The sequence below is a fragment of the Rasamsonia emersonii genome, assembly GCF_000968595.1.
Source record: "Rasamsonia emersonii CBS 393.64 chromosome Unknown ctg1118621760631, whole genome shotgun sequence".
NCBI classification, from domain to species: domain Eukaryota; kingdom Fungi; phylum Ascomycota; class Eurotiomycetes; order Eurotiales; family Trichocomaceae; genus Rasamsonia; species Rasamsonia emersonii.
In genome coordinates, this window is record NW_013562850.1 from 1 (window position 1) to 20,373 (window position 20,373).

The 20,373-nt window shown below is 54.1% G+C and overlaps 6 protein-coding genes across 6 annotated transcripts; 4 read left to right on the plus strand and 2 right to left on the minus strand.

Moving 5' to 3' along the window:
* Positions 1–4: 4 nt before the first annotated feature.
* Positions 5–1,922, plus strand: T310_8004 (Hexose carrier protein; the record flags this gene model as incomplete). The annotated part of the gene is made up of 6 exons (XM_013469203.1): positions 5–401; positions 456–545; positions 712–1,205; positions 1,256–1,315; positions 1,383–1,574; positions 1,644–1,922. The coding sequence occupies 6 exons, from the start codon at positions 5–7 to the stop codon at positions 1,920–1,922; spliced, it is 1,512 nt and encodes a 503-aa protein (XP_013324657.1).
* Positions 1,923–2,221: 299 nt separating this feature from the next.
* Positions 2,222–4,389, minus strand: T310_8005 (Uncharacterized protein; the record flags this gene model as incomplete). The annotated part of the gene is made up of 6 exons (XM_013469204.1): positions 2,222–2,567; positions 2,640–2,731; positions 2,788–3,393; positions 3,447–3,864; positions 3,917–4,295; positions 4,347–4,389. The coding sequence occupies 6 exons, from the start codon at positions 4,387–4,389 to the stop codon at positions 2,222–2,224; spliced, it is 1,884 nt and encodes a 627-aa protein (XP_013324658.1).
* Positions 4,390–7,661: 3,272 nt separating this feature from the next.
* Positions 7,662–8,680, plus strand: T310_8006 (Ubiquinone biosynthesis methyltransferase Coq5; the record flags this gene model as incomplete). The annotated part of the gene is made up of 2 exons (XM_013469205.1): positions 7,662–7,854; positions 7,920–8,680. 2 exons carry the CDS (start codon positions 7,662–7,664, stop codon positions 8,678–8,680), a joined length of 954 nt encoding a protein of 317 aa, XP_013324659.1.
* A 1,228-nt stretch (positions 8,681–9,908) lies between these two features.
* On the plus strand, positions 9,909–11,324 carry T310_8007 (Sugar isomerase, KpsF/GutQ; the record flags this gene model as incomplete). Its single annotated transcript, XM_013469206.1, has 3 exons — positions 9,909–10,283; positions 10,332–10,643; positions 10,869–11,324. The coding sequence occupies 3 exons, from the start codon at positions 9,909–9,911 to the stop codon at positions 11,322–11,324; spliced, it is 1,143 nt and encodes a 380-aa protein (XP_013324660.1).
* A 1,446-nt stretch (positions 11,325–12,770) lies between these two features.
* On the minus strand, positions 12,771–13,806 carry T310_8008 (Nicotinamide-nucleotide adenylyltransferase; the record flags this gene model as incomplete). The annotated part of the gene is made up of 3 exons (XM_013469207.1): positions 12,771–13,058; positions 13,111–13,567; positions 13,619–13,806. 3 exons carry the CDS (start codon positions 13,804–13,806, stop codon positions 12,771–12,773), a joined length of 933 nt encoding a protein of 310 aa, XP_013324661.1.
* Positions 13,807–15,095: 1,289 nt separating this feature from the next.
* On the plus strand, positions 15,096–20,371 carry T310_8009 (uncharacterized protein; the record flags this gene model as incomplete). The annotated part of the gene is made up of 7 exons (XM_013469208.1): positions 15,096–15,114; positions 15,188–15,720; positions 15,910–16,427; positions 16,489–17,296; positions 17,381–17,953; positions 18,208–19,054; positions 19,143–20,371. Coding segments are annotated over 7 exons (4,527 nt in total), but the record flags the coding sequence as incomplete, so codon positions are not given.
* Between the last annotated feature and the right edge of the window lie 2 nt (positions 20,372–20,373).

Below are 20,373 nucleotides of genomic sequence, written 5' to 3' on the forward strand. Positions count from 1 at the left end.
CGAAATGGGCTACTTCACCCTCTGGAGGAGACTGTCGCCTCGTCAGCTCAACGTCGCCATTCAGACGTTCTCGCTGATCTCCATTTTCTTCGAAGGATATGACCAGGGTGTCATGGGAGGCGTGAATGCCTCCCCTCGATACGTCACGGAGGTGGGCATTGGCCTACCAGATGGCACCGTGACCAACCAGACGCATCAGGGCGGCATCGTCAGCGTCTACTATCTGGGAGCCATCTTTGGCTGTTTTGCAGGCGGATGGCTGGCGGACCGCATTGGCCGTATCAACGGTCTCCTGATTGGATCTCTGTTTGCCCTGGTCGGCGGCGCGCTGCAGGCTGCCACTCAGAGCTCCGACTTTATCCTGGTCGCTCGCGTGGTGACAGGGATTGGCACGGGAGGTTGTATATCATCATGTCTGATACGAACTGTGAGCGCTATCTAACGGAATTGAACAGCCCTGACGGGTATCACGCCGGTCCTGGTATCCGAGACGTCGTCTGCAGACCATCGAGGAGGATTTCTGGGATACGTCTTTATTGCCAACTGTAAGTGCCGGTCAGTTGCTCGGCTTCTGAGAATTGACCTAACACGGGGTTTTCACAGATCTGGGTATTTCGGTTGCCTACTGGCTCTCATTCGGCCTGGCCTTCATCAACGATGGCTATTCCGACATCAGATGGAGATTCCTGCTTGCGTTTTAGTGCATTCCAGCCCTGCTGCTGGCCTTCTTCATCAAGATGCTTCCCGACAGCCCGCGGTACCTGGCGTCTGTCGGACGCAATGACGAAGCGCGGGATCTGCTGCAGCGCGTCCGGGGCCACAAGTGGACCCCGGAACAGATCGACAGGGAGTATCTGGAGATCGTTACGATTGCCATGGACAGCAAGCCCAGTTCCCCCGTTCAATTCGTCAAGATCCTGGTTGGACGGAGCGGGAGGCCCGGAGCGCACCTGGGCCGTCGCGCATGGCTGTGCCTGTTCCTCCAGATCATGGCGTCCTGGACCGGCATCACCGCCGTCACCGCGTATTCTCCCGTCCTTCTTCGCAGCGCCGGGTACAGTGAACTGACGCAGAACGGTCTGGCGGGCGGACTCAACACGATCGGAATCGTTGGGACGATCATCAGCGCCCAGATCGTGGACCGTCTGGGACGACGCATCTGCTTGATGGGAGGCGCTGCAGCATTGGCAGCAGTCAACCTGATCGTAAGACGTCTGCATCCTGCCTCAGGTGACACAGCTGACACGTGACGCAGGCCGGAGCGCTGTACGAAGGAGCAAGACAGCACCCCGACAGGGCCAAAAGCTTTGCACCGGTATGTCCTTTTTTTCTGTAGCGCTAGGGATCTGTCGGCACTGCTGACTGACATGTTCCGTCTCAAGGCTGCTGTCACCATGCTCTTCCTGTTCAACCTCGCGTACGCCGCCACCTGGGGAACGGTCGCCTTCCTGGTGCCGACGGAGATCTTCCCCTCGGACCTGCGCGCTCAGGGGAACGGATTCGGGATCACGGGGTGGGCGATCGGCGTTGGCATGACCACGCTGGTGAACCCGATCATGTTCAGCACGATGGAGGTAAGCAAAACACACACACGTCCTCAGACCTTCCGTCTGCATGCAAACTAACTCGTTTCTTCTGAATAGAACCGCACATACTTTCTCTTCTTCGGACTCAACCTTCTCTGGATCCCCATCATCTTCCTCTTCTACCCAGAAACCTGCGGGCGATCGCTCGAGTCCATCGAGGCGCTCTTCTCCACCAGGAGCCCTTTCTCCTGGAAGATGGAGAGGGCCTACCAGCTGCACGGCGACGTGCTCGCCGAGCGGGGAGTTTCCAAGCAGTCTGACGCTGACGCCGACGACGGCGATGACACCTGCAAGGGGTTTAAGGAGAGGGCTGGGTCTCATCTTGAAACGGTCTAATGATAGAGATGACTTACTTCTCTCTACTCCGTACTGTGAAAATACGCATAAGCCTGTATTTATTATCACATCTACGAGGATAGACGATATATGTATAAAAAGCTGTAGACATCTTGCGTTGTTGCACTAACCGAGACAGAAAATGCCTAGGATTACCAAACATGTTTAACATGGGAGGCCCCAGTCCTCCCTACTGTACATACATGTACTGTACAGGTTGTATTCTTTCCCTCAGACACACACTTCCTACCTATTTTGTTAAGATTAATTGGGGTACATGTTTGGATGGAAGACCTTGCTCAGTCAAAATTCAATGGCAACAATCCCTCGGCCGGCCCCGAGTCAAATGGCCATGGCCAGTCTTCCAGCAGCTCTGGCGGCAATTGGAACTGTGAAAGCTGCTCCCCAAAAGCCGCTGTTTGATTGTAAGAGAGTGATGGGACGGTCCCAACTTCCGGTGGCTGCTGCTGCTGCTGTTGCGGCTGCTGCTCGAGTACATTGGGCTGCTGAGCAGCGGCCATCATCATCCGTTGCTGCCGCATATACTCGTCGATTCGATCCACCTGCGTTCGGAGTCGTTCACTTGCACCGGCGGCGCGGTGGAGTCCAGATTCCAGACGGCGGAGCAGGTCGGCCATCTCCAGTCTGAATGATCAAACAGGAACATGTTAGTAACGAAGACCGTCAGATGAATAAAATACTGGCAACAACACATACAAGAGCATTCGGACCCGTTGGTATGATGCTTCAGAAAGACTGCCTTCGATAACAGACCCTAGAATATAGCCTATTCCTGCCAAGTGGTGGAGCTGACAGAGTTAGTTAGCAATCCTCCCAGCACAGGTTTGTGCGACGAAGGACTCACCAATGGAGAGCTGATCGCCTTCAGGTACTCCACAGGTACTTTCGAGAACACACTCAGCAGCTCACCCGCCACATCGCATTTTCTCTCCACTCCAATGTCTTCCGTCGAGAAGAGTATCATGCGTAGTAACTGCAGCGTGGCCTGGATGTTGGCGGATTGGAAACCAAAAAGATCCTTGGATGGATCTCCTGTCACCGGTAGCGTTTCTCGGAATTGCGAAGGGAGTGCAGAATACATGGCAAGGACACGCTCCATGACCACCGATTCGGTCATCGGACTCCGACCAAACAGGGAATGAAACCGCGTCATGCCATTCTGCTGTGACCAGCGACATCGCAAGCCGTCGACGGCATGCTCAAGGATGCGATACAGATCAGTCGTGAAATTCCACCCTCGGAGCCAGCTCACTGACTCCTGAGATACGACTGGGATTCCACTGGGACTGGGCTGTAATGCTGGTGCAGGGGGAGCGGTATACCCCGTCTCGGTGATGTATTCGTCGTCGATCTCGGTTGGATAGCGGACCATGGACTGGGCCTCCCGATGGCGAATGATGCCACCCCAGACAATAGACGAGTAGATATCAAGGGTGTAGATCGACCAGAACTGGAAACTATTAGAAGTACACCCTTGAATCGTAGGAACAGAGCGCTGCCTACCAGTCGTCGGCGTTCTTCAATCTCTATCGGGCTCAGATGCTTCGGCCACAGCTTCTCATCGTACAGCCCTTCCATGGCGGTCAGGGTGTGATAGTAGCCCGAGTACTGCTGCATGGCCTTGATCTGACCGTTCTGGATGCTCGCGATGGCCAGAATGGCGCAGGCGCGCATGAAATTCAAGCCCTTGGCCGTGCTCAGATCCTTGGGGATCGAGTCTTTGGCGGCCGCATAGAACACCTCGGACGGAGGCTCCAGGAGGTCGGGGAGATGCCAGCGCGTCGAGTACAGGGCCCCATCACGAGCCCTGCCGGACGCAAGAGCGCAGGCGGCCATCGTCGACGCAAAGACGCCGCGATCGCGGAGATGCTCGTTGCGATTGAGCTTCTCCAGGAAGGACGGGCGATGGAACAACGGGAAGCTGGAACACGATCAGTGTGCGTCTTGATCAAACGATCCTCGACTGGACATACATCGGGTAGACGATTTCAAAATAGACGTCGACAAGATTGCGGATCGTCCGTTCCGTGGCGATGGCGAACGCACTCCACGACCGGCGCAGGGCATTCTCGTCGCGTGAAGGATTGTCGAGAGCCGACCACAGCGTGCTGAGGGCGCCCCAAGGATCGCCGCTTCGCACATAGCGCTGGCTGGCCTCCGACTGCGAGCGTCCACTACTGCCCGACCGCTGGTCTGCAGCCTCATTGAGGCGCACGCGTGCGCTCTTCACGCCTCTCCGCTTGATGGGCCGGTCGAAGGTGCAGGGCACATCGAAGTCGGCGCAGTTCTGGCAGCGGCCCAGCGGGTCGTCCGACTTGCTACATTTGATGCTGCGTCGATTGCAGAAATCGCCTCGTTCCAGTCAGCCGCGCACATTCTCGCATCCATTCACGGTGGGCATACAAGCTTTGGAAACTCGCTGGAGCTTCTTCGGTCGCTGCGACATTCACATAGGATGTCCTGTGTACTTGTTTAGGGCGGTCTCCGTTCGGAATCTGGCTGGTTGTACAGAGTACGTTATGTATCAGGCCGGAGCTCGCTCTCCTCTCTCCGCCTAGTTGTGCTGCTAGTTGTGGGGCTGGAGATGGTTCCCCGGGGCGCTGAATCTGATACTTGGGGTATCGAGGTATCTAGGTACTAAAGAAGCCCTAGACAGAAATCCGATCAGGATGCTCTGATTATTCTCCGTGACAAAGCCCCCAGAGAAGGTCATCCGCGAGGACAAGTCCTCTATTATGGTCTGAATCGCGTACGCGAGAAGAGAGCAGGTCCAGAAGCCCCGAGTGAACCAGCTTGACCCCGGACTTGCAGCTTTCAGCAGTAACCATAGCCGTGCAGATGCCCAAACGGGACTAGCGGCAAGTCCCTCCTGATCGGCCCGAAGCCGTTTCTTGGCACTCCTCATCTGGAACATTGATGTGATTGGTTCAAAGTCCTCTCATCCGATTGGTAGAAACTCATCACGTGATAATGACTTTCTATCATCTGATTGGCTCCTAGATAGAAAAATCATGTGACATTATCAACACGTGACTTGCAGGGGAACCCATATCGACGTCACGCGGTTCCAAATACCTGCATTCTTGTACCGAGTACAGAGTTCCAGATTGATACCTCTGGTTCCTTTTGCACCTTTGGATTCCTATACCAGCCCTCCAGGAGAGATAACATCTGGCAGGGAAAAGGAATACCATTCCAAGTACTGTCGCTGTCATCCTTTGCAAGCAGTGACACCCTCAAAGGTGGCTTGTCTTTTGCCAGGATGCTTGTTACCTTGCAATGTATAAATACTATTCCTTGGCTGGAGTCATAAAGAAAAGGCCTTCACATAGGTGAATTGCTTCAGTGGTTCACTTTACCACAAAACAAAGCTGCCTAGTCAAGGACCAATGCAGTAGACCGATGCAAATGCAGTAAACCAACTGCCACCAGGGCAGGGTCTTCCAACGGTGAACCTGCTGCTGCAGGAGCAGCCAGCTGCTAGTGAATCGTATCTGCTAGCAACACCAGGAGCAAGAGATATACAAACGGCCTCTGCCGGCGTCCTGGGTGTTTTCTCTACTTCCCATACGCCATCTTCCACTTCCTGTTCTGGGCTCACCTTCACACTGTTGACGCGACACTCTACGCCCCAGCGTCGCCTTTTCCTCCCAGGATACCCTTCCTCGAGACGATGGCCCGGACACTCCAGCAGCCAGATCCTGGATCGCTCCGCAACGTTCATATCTATCACGACGATGGAAGCCTCCTCGGAGGTAAGTATACAGATCATCAAGAAGACAGGGCTCTCTTGTGGTTCGGTTCTAATTGTCTGAAAATACAGGGTTTATTGTACGAACCACTGAGCCATACATCACTAAACGCACTTTCTATCGGATGTGTGCTGAGTTTTGGTTTTAACCCCTGCAGCTGTCGACTGGGCTATCTTTTTTCCTACACGGTGACGGGTCAACTGGAATGAAACTTCGCCGCGACGGCAGTATGCTTCAGCCAGGATCGTACGTGGTCCTGGATCATCGTATGCAACTAGCTTCTGTCCCGAGCGCTGTTAGGAGACCTGCTAAAATCCGGGATACAGGATGCCAACCGGTCAATATGAGGGTGACCGACGAGGAAGTTCCGCGACGGACCGTGTCGCGCTCTGGCAGGACTTCTCGGCTTTCTCCACAGGTAATACGATGATTGACCCGAGGAATTTACCCCAGAGACTGATATCCACGTACATACAGCAACGACATTTTCGAGACGGCCTCCGAAGGAGGGACGGAACTTGTGCAATCACTGGTCGGAGTTTCCGCACCTCGCGAGATGGCTTTACCGGCCTCCATGTATCGCACATTTTCCCGATATCACTGGAATTAGTCTGGCGAGAGAACAATTACAGGAAGTGGATAACCGACACCAGTCCGGATGACCTGATCGGCACCACCGGACTTTGGTCGATTCAGAATGGGACTCCTGTTGAATGCCGAAGTACATGAGCTGTTTGACACGTTCAAAATCAGTGTCAAGATGTAGGATTTTACCTATCCTTCCGTCTTCTCCTTGATACATATCCTTGTCTTCCATTTCCCTCTCGGTCGCCTGGAGGTAGTAATCGAAGGCTGCTAACGGATCCGGTGATAGGACGGCTACAAAGTCGTTGTCTTTGGCGAAGATCCCGCCGGTTACGGTGGAAGGGTCCTCAGCGAGACGGCAAGGCGTGCACGGGTCGCTAACGACCGGGTCAGTACCGATGCGCTTCGTTGGCACTTTCGCATGGCCGTCCTGCGCAATATGAAAGGCGCCACGGACCCGATTGAGGAATGGGATTATGACTTGGGACAGGACGACGTCGGAGAAATCCTTCAAGGCCCCGATGCGGCCAGACGCATGGAGGTCGAGTTGTTTACTCGTCTCGGAGCCGGTTCTGATCAGAGAGATGACTGTGGATAGTGAGCCTGTAGAAGGATCTTCCATTCAACGCTCTGACTGCTCTGCAGCATCGAAACAGAGCCGTGATCGAGTCAGCCCACGAAACGGAGAATCCTGAACGTGTGCTGGTGTCGTAAGTCTCTCTGATCATACTCGTAGGCTATCCATTATTATCGGTGGCTGTACCCTTTCAACATCGTCTCTGGAATATCTTCTCCGGGATCTGAGGTCTACATTCAGGTTGTCCTTCAGGATCTCCGAAGGGTTGCGTCCGTTGAACGCAGCCCATACAGCCTGTAGGGCTCATGCTGATTGGCTGAATGACATGACTAAGCGCTGCGCAAGGACTTGGGGCCCTTTACGCCCTGAGAATGTATTTAACAGAATGCACCAAACTGAATGAGACTCGGATAGGCAGTGTGCCAGATGAAAAGTGATAGAAAATCGGGTATAGTCGATTTGCAGTTTTAACTGTTAAAAGCCATGGGATCTGTGCTCCTTTTAACTGCATCAGGAAGGTTCTTGCGTCCATATACGTCTTGTGAAAGTAAGGAGAGAGAAAAACAGCTGCACAAAAAATAATAATAGCAGTAGCAGAGTAAGGACTATAAATAAATACAAGACAGTCTCTGTGCAATGAGTGGTGAGATTAATGCAATTCTCTGGAGTGCAAGCAGCTGCTGGCTACCGCCTAGGCTGACCGCCGAGAAACCCGCGGCAGCTCCAGCTCCAGCTCGCGCGGAGACATCTACCGCTCCCACCTCACCACCACCCATTCGCCTTTCCTGCTCCGGATATCTCGCCATGGCCTCAAAATCTGTCTGGAGAAGCTTGCACTACAGTGCGAAGCGCCGGACGGCGGTGCCCCCAACCCCGTACCGATGCTTCTCCTGCTCGCTGCGGGCACGCCAGGCAGAGACCGGCAAGCCGGAGGAGAATACGCGAATGACGCATTTCGGATTCGAGACCATCCCCGAGTCACAGAAAGAGTCCAAAGGTTGGTCTCGGAGCCCTCTTGTCACATTCTGGACGAATGTCACACTGACAATGCCCCCCTGCCAGTGGGCGCCGTGTTTAGTTCCGTCGCAAGGTCGTATGACACGATGAACGACCTCATGTCCCTGGGCATCCACCGTCTCTGGAAAGACCATTTCGTCCGCTCGCTCAATCCCGGCTCGCCGCTGCCCGCCCGGGATGGCGACAAGTCGGGGAAAGGCTGGAACATCCTTGACATCGCGGGCGGAACGGGCGACATCGCCTTTCGCATGCTGGACCATGCCACCAACATCAACAACGACCGCGAGACCCGCGTGACGATCGCCGATATCAATCCGGACATGCTGGCGGAGGGGAAGAAGCGGAGCCTCGACACGCCGTACTACAACACCGGCCGTCTGTCGTTCATGCAGGCCAATGCGGAGCACATGCCGTCGATCCCGGATAACTCGGTCGACCTGTACACGGTGGCCTTTGGGATCCGCAACTTCACCAACAAGCAGGCGGCCCTGGTGGAGGCGTTCCGGGTGTTGAAACCGGGCGGGGTCTTTGCGTGCCTGGAATTCAGCAAGGTGAACAACCCGCTGTTCAACGAGGTGTACAAGCGATGGAGTTTCGGCGCCATCCCGCTGATCGGCCAGATTGTCGCTGCCGATCGGGCCAGCTACCAGTACCTGGTGGAGAGTATCGAGCGGTTTCCGAGTCAGGAAGAATTCCGTGCCATGATCCAGGAGGCAGGGTTTATCATTCCGGGCAAGGGCTACGAGAACTTGTCTTGCGGCATCGCTGCCATCCATAAGGGGGTGAAGCCGCTTACAAAGGCATGAATTTGATCGCCACCTTGTGTCTGGGTCGCCTTTGAATGGCGGGCCTGTCAGGCTGTGTTCAGAGTCAGAAGTCTTCCAAGTCCAAACTAACTAACCACGACGCACGTCTCTGTTTCAGCCGGCATGGGAAAGCTTCAGATAATGTCGTTGATAGAGGGTCTGGCGTAGTGTGGAAAGAAGGTTATCTCATGTACAGTACTCGTTATAGACACGGAGATTACAATGGGAACGGATGTAATGCTATCAGCGTGATCTCTGTCCGCGTGATAGGCCTTGACAGGTCATATTTTTCATTCCAAGTACCTGGTTGTCTCAATGCTAAGACCCAACCTGATGCACTGACCAGTATACCACATTCAATACCTTCCAAATCACATCGAACCCACAGCACATACTGAAGGACTTCAAAAGTTACTTTAAGTATAATCTGTCCATATCTACACCGTGTTTGGCGAGAAAAATGCACTGCCCAGAACCTCAAGATAAGCCATCGTGGATCGAAAGAGCACTCCTGAACCCACATCAGGGATAGTCTAATAGAAAAGAATTGTCAACGAGATCAGATAAATTTCTAGAGATCTCGATCAGCGACAAAAGCCCCGCATTGATTGATTGGATCGGGCGATCTGCAGCCACCGATTTTAGATAATTTTTTCGGATTATTAATTTATCTGCTACAGCCACCAAGTCCCAACACAAGCCAAGAAGCGAATTCCTGCCTAGGATGCCTGTCGCTATCGATGATGCAATGCCCAGGCACGCTTCTGTCAGCAGCAGCGAGTTAGCTGTCGGGGCGCGCGACTAGTTCGTTGCCAGCCGTCCCGCCGAGGGGTAACATCGCGGGGCTGCAGTTCCGCTCCGAATTTCTCCTTCGCTGCCTTTGTGCCTAGTAGCTATTTATCTCTGGGCGGTCCAGAAGGCCAGCTCTGATGTCTCTCGTTTCTCTCACTCGCTCTCTTCTGCTGGAAGTCACATCTCGTTTGGTTCCTTTGGGTGGCGTCAGTGTTTTATTTTACTGCTTGGTGCCTGTTTGCGGTTCTTATCAGCAGACATGATGAATATATAGATTTCTTCGGCCAAGGCCGATTCTCTCCGCGCGTCGTCGATTCGATTATCGTTCTATCGCTACTCGTCAAGACTGGTTGTCGCTGGACTGTACGGTACATTTCCTATCAGAATCTTCATCGTCCTTATCCCACGACTACACAATTTTTGATCACTCGCAATGATGCTTGAAAATATTCCCTCGCTCGAACAGCACTCGGCAGATGATACCATGAACGGACAAGGGCAAGAGCAGATGAACGATGCGCCTGACAAGTCGCTGGCGACGGCCCTGCACGTTATCTCCACGGAACGCGAGGCGCTGGCGAATCTGGAGTCGCTGTACCAGACCAATGCACTCGCGCAGGAGAACATCAGTCGCGCGGTTTCCCAGATCGTCAAGAGCATAAAATGCGGCGGCAAGCTCGTGGTCTGCGGTGTTGGGAAGAGTGGGAAGATCGGGCGCAAGCTCGAGGCGACGATGAACAGCATGGGGATCTACAGTGTCTTCCTCCATCCGACAGAGGCCCTGCACGGAGATCTGGGCATGATCAGGCCGGTACGTTGGCAAGCGATTTGTTATAGGTAGATAATAACAGCTTCACAGATTGATACCCTCCTTTTGATATCCTTCTCTGGACGGACGCCAGAATTGCTGCTGCTGCTCCCGCATATCCCGCAAACAGTGCCTGTTATTGCCATCACGGCGCACATGCATCCATCTACCTGTCCTATACTCTCTTATCACCGCTCAGACATGACGATTCTTCTGCCCGCGCCAGTACACGTGGACGAGGAGACCTCGTTCGGGGTGTCAGCTCCGACGACATCAACCACCGTGGCGCTGGCGCTGGGCGACGCTTTGGCGCTTGCCACGGCGCGCAGTCTGCACACCACGCCGGGACGGGGCCCTGCAGAGGTATTCAAAGGCTTCCATCCGGGGGGAGCTATTGGAGCGGCATCAGCCGTCTCGACACCTAAGTCGTCGACGTCGACATCGACATCGACATCAACCTCGTCAATGACATGGTTCAGCCTGACGCCGCTAGACGACGTGCAGCCGAAATACGACGAGGAGAAAGAATCGCGAGAATCGCGGTCTTTGCAACCATCCGCGGAATCTCGAGAGAAAAATCAAGTCCAGGTGATCTCCGACCTCGCCGTGTCGGCAGACAAAATCCCGACTGTCGTCGCTGCTGCGCACCAACAAGTGCGCGTGCTAGACATCCTCCTCACAGCTCTCCAGCACCCCGCAGCACAATCCTGGGTAAAGCTGTCTCCGACAGAGATCATCCCGCCCGCACGGGTACGCGCCCTGGCGCAGGAGCAAGCAGGCAAGGTCGACGCGAAGCTCACCGACCTGGACCTGCCGAGTCCGATCAGCGTCAGCGCCGAGCGCTGGTTCCGCGTTTCTGCGTCCAGCCCTGTCGAAGACGTCCGGCGATGGGTGGCGGATGCGATGAAGGCTAGTCCATCGCCGGTGGTCATTGGCGTGATGGACGATTATCCATGTGCTGCTGAAGAAGCAGATAAGCAGCAGGAGGAGAAATTTCTGGGCTTTGTTTGTGGGGAGGATCTTTGCGCTTCGTCCTCCTCTTGACTAACGTCATTGACGTACTTTGCCATACTTTTGACTGTCCGAGGAAGTGAAAGAGAGTGTGTGAGTGAGCCCGTTGCAGGATCAGCGGGCTTTATTTATTACTCTCGTCTGTCTATCTGTCTATCTGTCGACAATCAACGAGTTGTTGCCCTGCATATAAATATCTATCTATGCGACCGGGCAGGAAGAATAACATCTACATTTACAGTACAGTTACAGTTACATATCCTGTATAGACCGGATCGGATCAGATTCCCTTGTCATGACATATTTGTTTGTTTTTAGGTAGCATACACTCTGCCATATACTCGTCTCATGCTATGCACATGCTCATACTCATGCTATGCACATAATAGAATATAATATACATGCATAAGGATGCTTTCGAGACCTTGACTTGACTTGTACAGTACGTACTGTACATACATACATACATACAGTACAGGAGAGGAGAGGACAGAACAGGACAGAGGGAAGGAATAAAAATAAATTACCCATCCATATTAAATCCTCTCTCAATTCAATTCAATTCAATTCAATTCAATTAATTCCATCATCAATTCAACTGAATACTTGAATGTACTGTACAGTACAGTATCTATATACACAGTAGGAGGACAAAGATAGATAGATAGATGATAGATAGATATATAGATAATCCATTCGCGATTCCTTCAGTTCTATGTATCGACGGGTAGATTTTATTTATGAAGATGCTACCTTCCACTACGTAATTACATATGTATGTATCTAGTACTGCTATCTCTCATGCCTGTTTCAGAAATAATGCCAGATCTGGTTATTATCAATTCTTTGTCAATTCTTTGTTGTTGCTGGCCCAGCCTAGCCAGGACTGTGGGCTTGCTTCTATCTTTCTTTCTTTCTAGCAAACGGGATCCGAACCGAGTCGTTCGGTCGTAGGATTAGACCTGGAAAGCATCGAGTAGAAAACAAACAGACAGACAGACAATTATCCGCCAACAATACAAGGGTATACATCGCCAGAAACACAAGAAACAGCACAATCGGGTCTCTATGAACATACAGCCAAGGGAAAAAAAAAACGAGTACACAAACAACTTGCTAAGAGCAGACCAGACCAGACACGCCGCAGTGAAAGCAAAACGTAATGCCCATCGTGATCATCGTGACAAGAAATGTCAACGTGTGGAGTTCCCCAGGTCCCCCCACTCGAGCTGAATCTTCCGCTGCACTTTCAGCGGTACCAGCCCATGCCTATTCAGACAGGATGCCAATTTCATTAACCAGTGCAGGACCATTCATTATGACACGAATCGCTGCGCCATGATACGCACTGGCTGGCATCATTATATATAAACTGTGCCAATGATAATGGCGAAGTGGCACAGATCTCGCCGCGACACCAGTGTCGCATTAAGCTCGTGCTGCTACTTGGAATGCGCGTCGCAACTGTTGATACGCAGCTCAAGCAGTATTTGTCCCAGCTTGTTTGCCCTTGCCCTTGTCTTTGTCAACCGACGCCGTGCTTCCGGCCCCATCGTCCTCGTATAGATGGTGCTGTTCGATGTACTGGATAACAGGTGCCGGAACGAGGTACCGCACACTCATCTCGCGTCGCAGGAATAGCCGGATCTTGGTGCTACTGACGTCGTTCTGGATCAGTTGCTGCACCACATGGATGTTATCCTTCCACGGTTGCAACGCTGCGAGGGCCTCGTCGATATCGGTTCCGCTGCGCTCGACAATAAAAGCCTGGTGATCACATTAGCTCCGAAGCAATCCAGTCGACTGCGTCTATACGCACCCCATAGCGCCCCAGAATATGGTCCAGATCCTTCTCACTCCACACTCCGGGTGTCGACATGGTGTGAATCAAATCTGCGCCCGCCAGAAGGGCCACCCGGACGGGCTTCCGTGTCCCATTCCCCGCATCCACTCCCTGACGGACCACATTGATCTCGTGGTCGAAATGATCCAGCACCACCGCTGTTGGTTGGTAGTCTTTATGCAATGGCTCCCAGGGATCGACCATCAGCCAGTCCGACGTCTCATTAACCGCAAGTTCGCACATCGCGATCCTGTCCGAAAACCTGTTAGTGTCCGGAGAAGCAAGACAGAAATATGAGCCCAATTGGAGGTCGTACCGATGTTCTGCACTTGCCAAGCCGGCCTTGCGATATGCGTCTGACACCGGGGACAGGTAACCGCCGACGATTTCGTAGTCGGTGCTGAACTTGACATAATCCGCCGCCACTTCAAATCTGCCCGCTTGTTAGTTTCCAGCCGTTTCGTCGTTTGCAGGGGCGTTATACAGGCGAAGGTGAAGATAGGTAATGGGGGAAAACGAGCCACAGGCAACGAGCAGCAGTGGAGTCTTGTCAGGATCGTCCATCACCTGCTTCAGGCGGTGCACCGGAAAGGAGTAGTCTTCCAGGCTGCCCTTTGCGGGCGACAGAGTGCGGCTTGGCTGGTGGACATGATCGCTTTGCTCGCTCGTCATGGTTGCGACTGGAAGGCAGGTCGTCCAAAAGTGGCGCGCGACGACAACAGCTCCCGGAAGCGCTCTGGTCCCGAAACGATCGGGACGGAGTAAAGAAAAAAAAAGTTGGAGGAATGCGCAGCGACGAGTGAGGGGGTGAGGAGAAGGAATGCGGTGGCGGGGGCGGGGGTTATATCGATGACGCTAGCCGGAGAATGCAATTGTCGGCGGGTGCCAGCGGATTACTCGATCGAGAAGCACGGTGTGTTCCCTGGGCTGTTTTCCGCAGCTTTTGCTATCGCTTTCCGATTACTCAGGCGAGAATGATGCGATTGCCGAGGGCCGTGTGGGGGATGCGTTGAAGCTGCAGGCCGATGAACGGGGCGTCCGAGGTCGCTCTGCCGCGTGGGGTTGCTTTTTTTTTTCGCAGGATGGGGAGGAGCACCTGCAACTTCCACGCTCCTCAGGTAGGTGGGAGAGGGAAACAATTCAACAGAAGAGAGGAATTGAAGACTGGAGGAATTGTAAGGAGAAAAAGAGAAGAGAACGCGAGCAGCGAGGGAAGAGGCGGTTTAAGTCTCATCGCCTGAGGTCGCTCGCCTGGACGAAAGCGGCAGGAGAAGCACTCCAATCAGAGGCCGCGACCAGCCCAGGCCAGCTTCCAGGAATGGCAAACAGAGGGTGAATCGCGAGAAAACAAGTCGAATGGCATAGTTCAGTCTGCTGGTAACTGTTCTCGTTCGGTGGTTTTTTGGTTTCACTGTTGCATTGTAAACAATCGCATTGTATGGCTTTGTAATCTCGCAGAATACACACCGACAGAAACCATTATAGTACTGGTGCCAGACTTACAGCACTACGTTCGCCAGATACTGCACCCTACTGTCTAGAAGTCATTCCTATCCTTATATTTTTTTTTCTACGGATCAATGCTTCATCTTAGAATATGCTGTTATGATGACCAATGCTGCATCAATTAATACCGTACGGTTTAACAGCCATAAGGATCTTGAATTGATCATTCCAAAGACATGATTACTAACCACTTCCATACTCAATTAATTCGACGACAATTCCATTGTATCTGTTTTCTGGTAGGAATTTGATTAGGTTCTTGGCTGTGAAATCGGCTATGTTGTGGTGTTGCTATCGTAGGATGTTGCATCAGTCCCAATGAGAACAGCGGCAAGAGAAGAACGGAAGCAGGGGAGAAGGTCGAGTATCCTCACTGCGTGCTGAAGATAATCAGTCAGCATCGAAATGAGTAATCAGTGTCTGGCTGGAGTAGGGGAAAGAGATGGGTGATAAGAATGAGATTGCAACGCGATGGTAAGATGATGCTGGTGACTGACGACTTTTTCGCACGAAATAGACCTGAGGATCACTGCCACGACTCCTCTAGACGCATTCTCTCGCGTCGAGATATACAATCTTGCGCTGGTGACAGCTGGCGGCAGGGTGGCGACGGCGTTGCACTTCCGCCGTCTCGCGCTCTCCGAACTGCCAGCGGGCTCGGGCAGCCTAGAGAGACGAACAGCCGACTCTCGTCCACCTCACCACTTCCACCTCAGCCATCCCCTGTCGCCTCATCCACCCCTGGCCTCTCCACGGCTCGATTCCATCGCTGCTGCCAGTCTCCCGATCTCTGCACTGTCCCTCCGCTGCTTCTCCCTTCGTCTCTCGCGCGGACGTCCGTTGCTCTGCCCGTCCTGCCCGGTCCGGCGCCCGAAGAGCTGCGGATGGCGGGTTCGGGTTGACGGTGACGACGACGAGCGACTGCACCCAGCTCCAGACACTTATGGCCAGACGAACGGCCGCTGTCGACCACCAGGACTCGCTCGAGGCTTTCCCTCCTTCCTCGCTGTCGGCTCTCTCCTCTCCGTCCTCGTCTGCGGGACCGTCCCAGTCCATCACCGCCGCCAGTCCTTCACTGAGGTACGCCCTCTCGTTCTCGTCACTCTCCATCTCGCCAGCACTAGTGTCACACACTCCCCAGCATTTGTCTGTTTGCCAGCAGCATTGTCCAGGAAGATCCACAAGACGCTACGGGCCCGCCACTGTGCTTCCACAGTGGGCAACTGCCTGCCTCAGTGACCGTCCGGTCCGTAGATATTCCCTGGACAGCTCCTGCTGCTTTCGTCTGCTGCTCCTGTCTCCTTCTTTTTCTCCCTTATGCTCTTCTTTCTCTCTGTCGCTCCATTCCATCCAGAGCACCGCAGTTACCCGCCTTTCTGCTCTTCTGCTGCCCTCTCCATCCCCCTCTGCAAGACCCCATTTGATGAGCTCGTCTGCATCTCTCCATCTCACTCCGCCACCGGTCCGTTCCAAGGACATCTACTCATGACTTCCAGAAGTACTCGCTCCGCTGCGAGACACGCAGCTGAGACCACGTCGTCGTCTGCCAACGCGGGGGCCCTCTCAGCCACTTCCGCTGCTGGTCCTCCCTCGTCTCGGAAACGCAAAGCTGCTGTACGACGTGACAGGCCCCACGACGAGCCAGAACAGCCTCCTCAGTCTTCCCCTCCCAGAAGACCAAAGAGACCGCGGACTGCTGCCCCGGCTGCTGCCCCTACTTCTGCTCCTGCTTCCGCTGCTCGTCCGCGGCGGGGCTCTCGAAACCGTCCCGCAATGTCACAAGCTGGGTATGTCGATCCTTTTGGGCAGATAAGGATGATTGAACGGCTGACCGTAATGATGTTCCAGTCCGTCCTCACGCCACTCCGATGACACCTCCAGAGCACCAGCATCTTCGTCGACGGCAAGGCGAAAGTCGGCTAGGAACGGCAAGACGACTCAAGGTCAGGATTCTTCCTCTACGTTGTCTCGTCGACCAAGCAGAATGGCTGCTGACTCCTCACGAGCAGATCTGCCGACGACGCAATCTCCTCCTCCACGACGTCAGAAGAAGCGTTCGCCTAAGCAGAGTCCAGACATCATGATGAAAGACGCCGATGACGATCACAGTGAACGGGAACCGCCCAGAGAAGAAGAGGAAGACGGCGGGTCCTCTCCACCCAGTGAGAGCAATGATGGCACCAATCCATCAGCTCTCATGGATGAGGATGATGGGGACCCGTTCCGCAGTGGCCTCTTTGGCTCGCGGAGTCCTTTGGGCCTGCAGAGCACGCTCCGAGCCCTCAGCGGTATGATGTCAGGCGTTTCGTCCCGTTTACGAGACATTCTGAGCAATCTGCGGATGAGAGAGGATCCTTCTATGCAGTTGATCGCCTTGCAAGAGCTGTCCGACCTGCTGCTCGTGTCGAACGAAGATAATCTCTCCGGCCAATTCTCCCCCGATCCGTTTGTGAAGGAACTGGTGACGCTCATGCAGCCCAGCGAGACGGGAGAGGAGAACCCGGAGATCATGCTCCTGGCTTGCCGGTGCTTGGCCAACATGATGGAAGCCCTCCGAGGGTCCGTGGCCAACGTCGTCTACGGTGGTGCGGTCCCAGTTCTCTGCCAGAAGCTCCTCGACATTCAGTTCATCGACTTGGCCGAACAAGCCTTGAGCGTAAGTCACTCCTTGCATTCTATCTACATTTCCTGATTACGACACTCTTCTCCCGGGACAGCAAGATACTGATTCTCGTGATAGACTCTGGCCAAGATCTCCGTGGATTTCCCCGCGTCCATCGTCCGAGAAGGCGGTCTCACGGCGTGCCTGACCTATTTAGACTTCTTTCCCACCAGTACCCAGCGCACTGCCGTCACAACCGCGGCCAATTGTTGTCGGAGCCTCCCGAGCGACTCGTTCCCCGTGGTCCGGGATGTCATGCCGACTTTACTAAATGTTCTCTCCAGCAGCGACCAGAAGGTGGTCGAACAGGGATGCCTGTGTGTGTCCCGCATTGTTGAAAGCTTCAAGCACAAGCCCGACAAGCTGGAGGAGCTCATCGAGCCCCCCATGCTGAAGGCCATCCTTCGTCTGCTGCTGCCTGGGACCACGAATCTGATTGGGCCCCATATTCACACCCAATTCCTCCGCGTCCTCTGGATCGTCGCGCAGGCCAGCCCCCGTCTGTCAGTCGAACTGCTCAAGATGGATGTGGTGGATACCCTCTATCAGATTCTGACCGGGGTTTCCGCTCCACGCGATGGCGACAACGCTGCGGTCAAGAACGACAATATGGTCATCGTGCAAGCGTTGATTCAGCGTCCGAGGGAACAGGTTTTTGAAACCCTCAACGTGATCTGCGAGCTCCTTCCCGGCACTCCCGGTCGCGCTGACCCTCCCCCGGCCTTGACGGTCTCGGAAACGATCTTATGGATAGTCATTTCAGTGCTATCCACCGATCTGCGAGAGCCAAGGAGACGGCGGAGAAGCGACGAAACCTCCTGGCGGACTGCAAGCCAGAGCTCAAACGCTTTGCTATGGTCCTCTTACCCACGCTGACGGATGCCTACTCTAGTACGGTCAATCAGGGGGTTCGACAGAAGGTTCTGACGGCTCAGCTCAAGATGCTTCAGAACCTCGATGCCGCGGTGATTGAAGATGCTCTCCGCAACGTTCCGTACGCCTCTTTCCTGGCCGCTATCCTGTCCCAGAAGGACCACCCGGTGCTCGTCTCCTTGGCCCTCCAGTGTGCCGAGATCTTGTTTGAGAGGCTGCAAGACATTTATCAATATCAATTTCACCGGGAGGGCGTGATTTCGGAGATAATCGCTTTAGCTGACAAGCCCCTGTCAACAGAAAAGCGGGCCCACTCTCCATCGGCAACGACTGGTGACGACGTGAGCATGCCCGATCAGGATGCCGGGAACGTCGACTCCCGGGCCACGAGCGAAGACCCAGCTGCCAAAAGGGACAGTAGTGTGGAGGACGAGGAAGACGAGGACCATGAGGAGGACGATGATCGCGATGGAGAGGAGGATGAAGAGGAAGAGGAAGAACGGGACCAGGAGAATGATGGCCTGTCCGACTCTGAAAGCTCCTCATCCTTCTCGGCGCCCCGTACATTGTCTCAGAGCATGGACGTTGCTGCGAACGACAGCGTCATCCGTCACGCCCGGGCCTTCCTCCAACTCTATGAACGAAGCCAAGGCAGTAAGAGCATGCGGGACAAAGCCTCTGGAATCCTCAAAGAGCTGCAGAGCCTCGCGGCCGATATTGAATATTGCTACCTTGGTGATGGCAATCGCGACGGACTGCCATTATTCGAGAAGCTAGCTTCTTATTTCGATGGCGATGCGCTGGAAAGCATCACTAGCTCGGAATTGCTGAACTCGCGAATCATCAACGTCCTTGTGGATGTCTTTGGCAATCCCGAAGGTGCGATAACTAGTCCCCCTCCCTCCCTCCGGCAATTTTTCCTTTGTGTCAAGTAATGTGATAACTAACATCCGATGTTTTTTTTTAGCTACGTATGCTCGCGATGCCCGCACTGCCTTCCTGCAAGCGTTTATGGGTTCAACCGTTTCAGCCAAGGCCCAAAGTCAAACCTCGTCCTCTACGCCGTTTAGTGTCCTGATTCACAAATTACACGATCTGCTCAGCAGGACGGAACATTTCGAGGTGATTACTGTCGGCAATAACTCTCTGGAAAATACACGCAGCAACGCCGCCCACATGCTCGGAAAGCAGGTGCGGCTCAAGCTGGTTGCCGATGATGACTCCGATATCCCTCGTCCGTACAAGAATATCATGGTCTCCATCCATGCGATCGCCACTTTCAAGTCGCTGGATGACTTCTTGCGTCCCAGAATCAGCCTGTCCGATCGGCCAAGAACATCGCGAAACCGAGACGCTCTTCTCTCCCATCTTTCCGGTTCTGGTCGGCCGCGAGACCATCCTGGTGGAAGCCACGGCGCCTCCGGCAACGACTCTTCCCTCCCACCTCTCCCTTCGTCTCGCACCGGGGCGACTACCCAAAATGACCGGACTTCTAGCAACTTGCGAACGTCACAGCCTGCTCAGCGGTCTACTACAGCTGGAACCCGGGAACGAAGGGTAGGAACCCGGCGGTCGAGCCGTCATCAGCCTTCCAACATGGATGAAGATGACCAACAGGACGATCGGCCCTGGGAATGTGCAGACGAGAAGCAGCTCAGTGAGGAGGAAGAGGAAGACGAGGGTGAAGAGAATGGTGAGGAGGAAGAAGACGAGGAGGAGCTTAATGCCATTGTGGACGATCTCGAGGAGGATCTCTCCGATGACAACGCTCCAGAACCCAGCGCAGTCAACATGGAAGTTGCATCGACTGGCAAAGTGACCGCTCGCAAGGACGACGGGACCCGCGTTGCGACCCCCTCCCAGTCACAGTCGCAGTCGCAGTCGAAGGGTTCTTCTTCAACGCCAAGCTCAGGGCATGCCTCCACGGGAGGTGGCAACTCGTCGTCGACAGCCGGACGACCGTTTTCTTCCTATGCAGCGGCGATGGCCTCGGTTCCCCAGGACTGGCATATCGAATTCAGTATGGACGGCGGGGAACCCATTACCAACGAGACGACAATCTATCGAGCTATCCATCGCAGTCGGGAACATGCTGAAGACCCAAGTGGAAGGAACGTGTTTTCTGCGGTCCACACGGTTAAATTCAAGCGTGTTCCCGGGCCACCACCACCAGAGCCTACTACAGTGAGCTCCGCTGT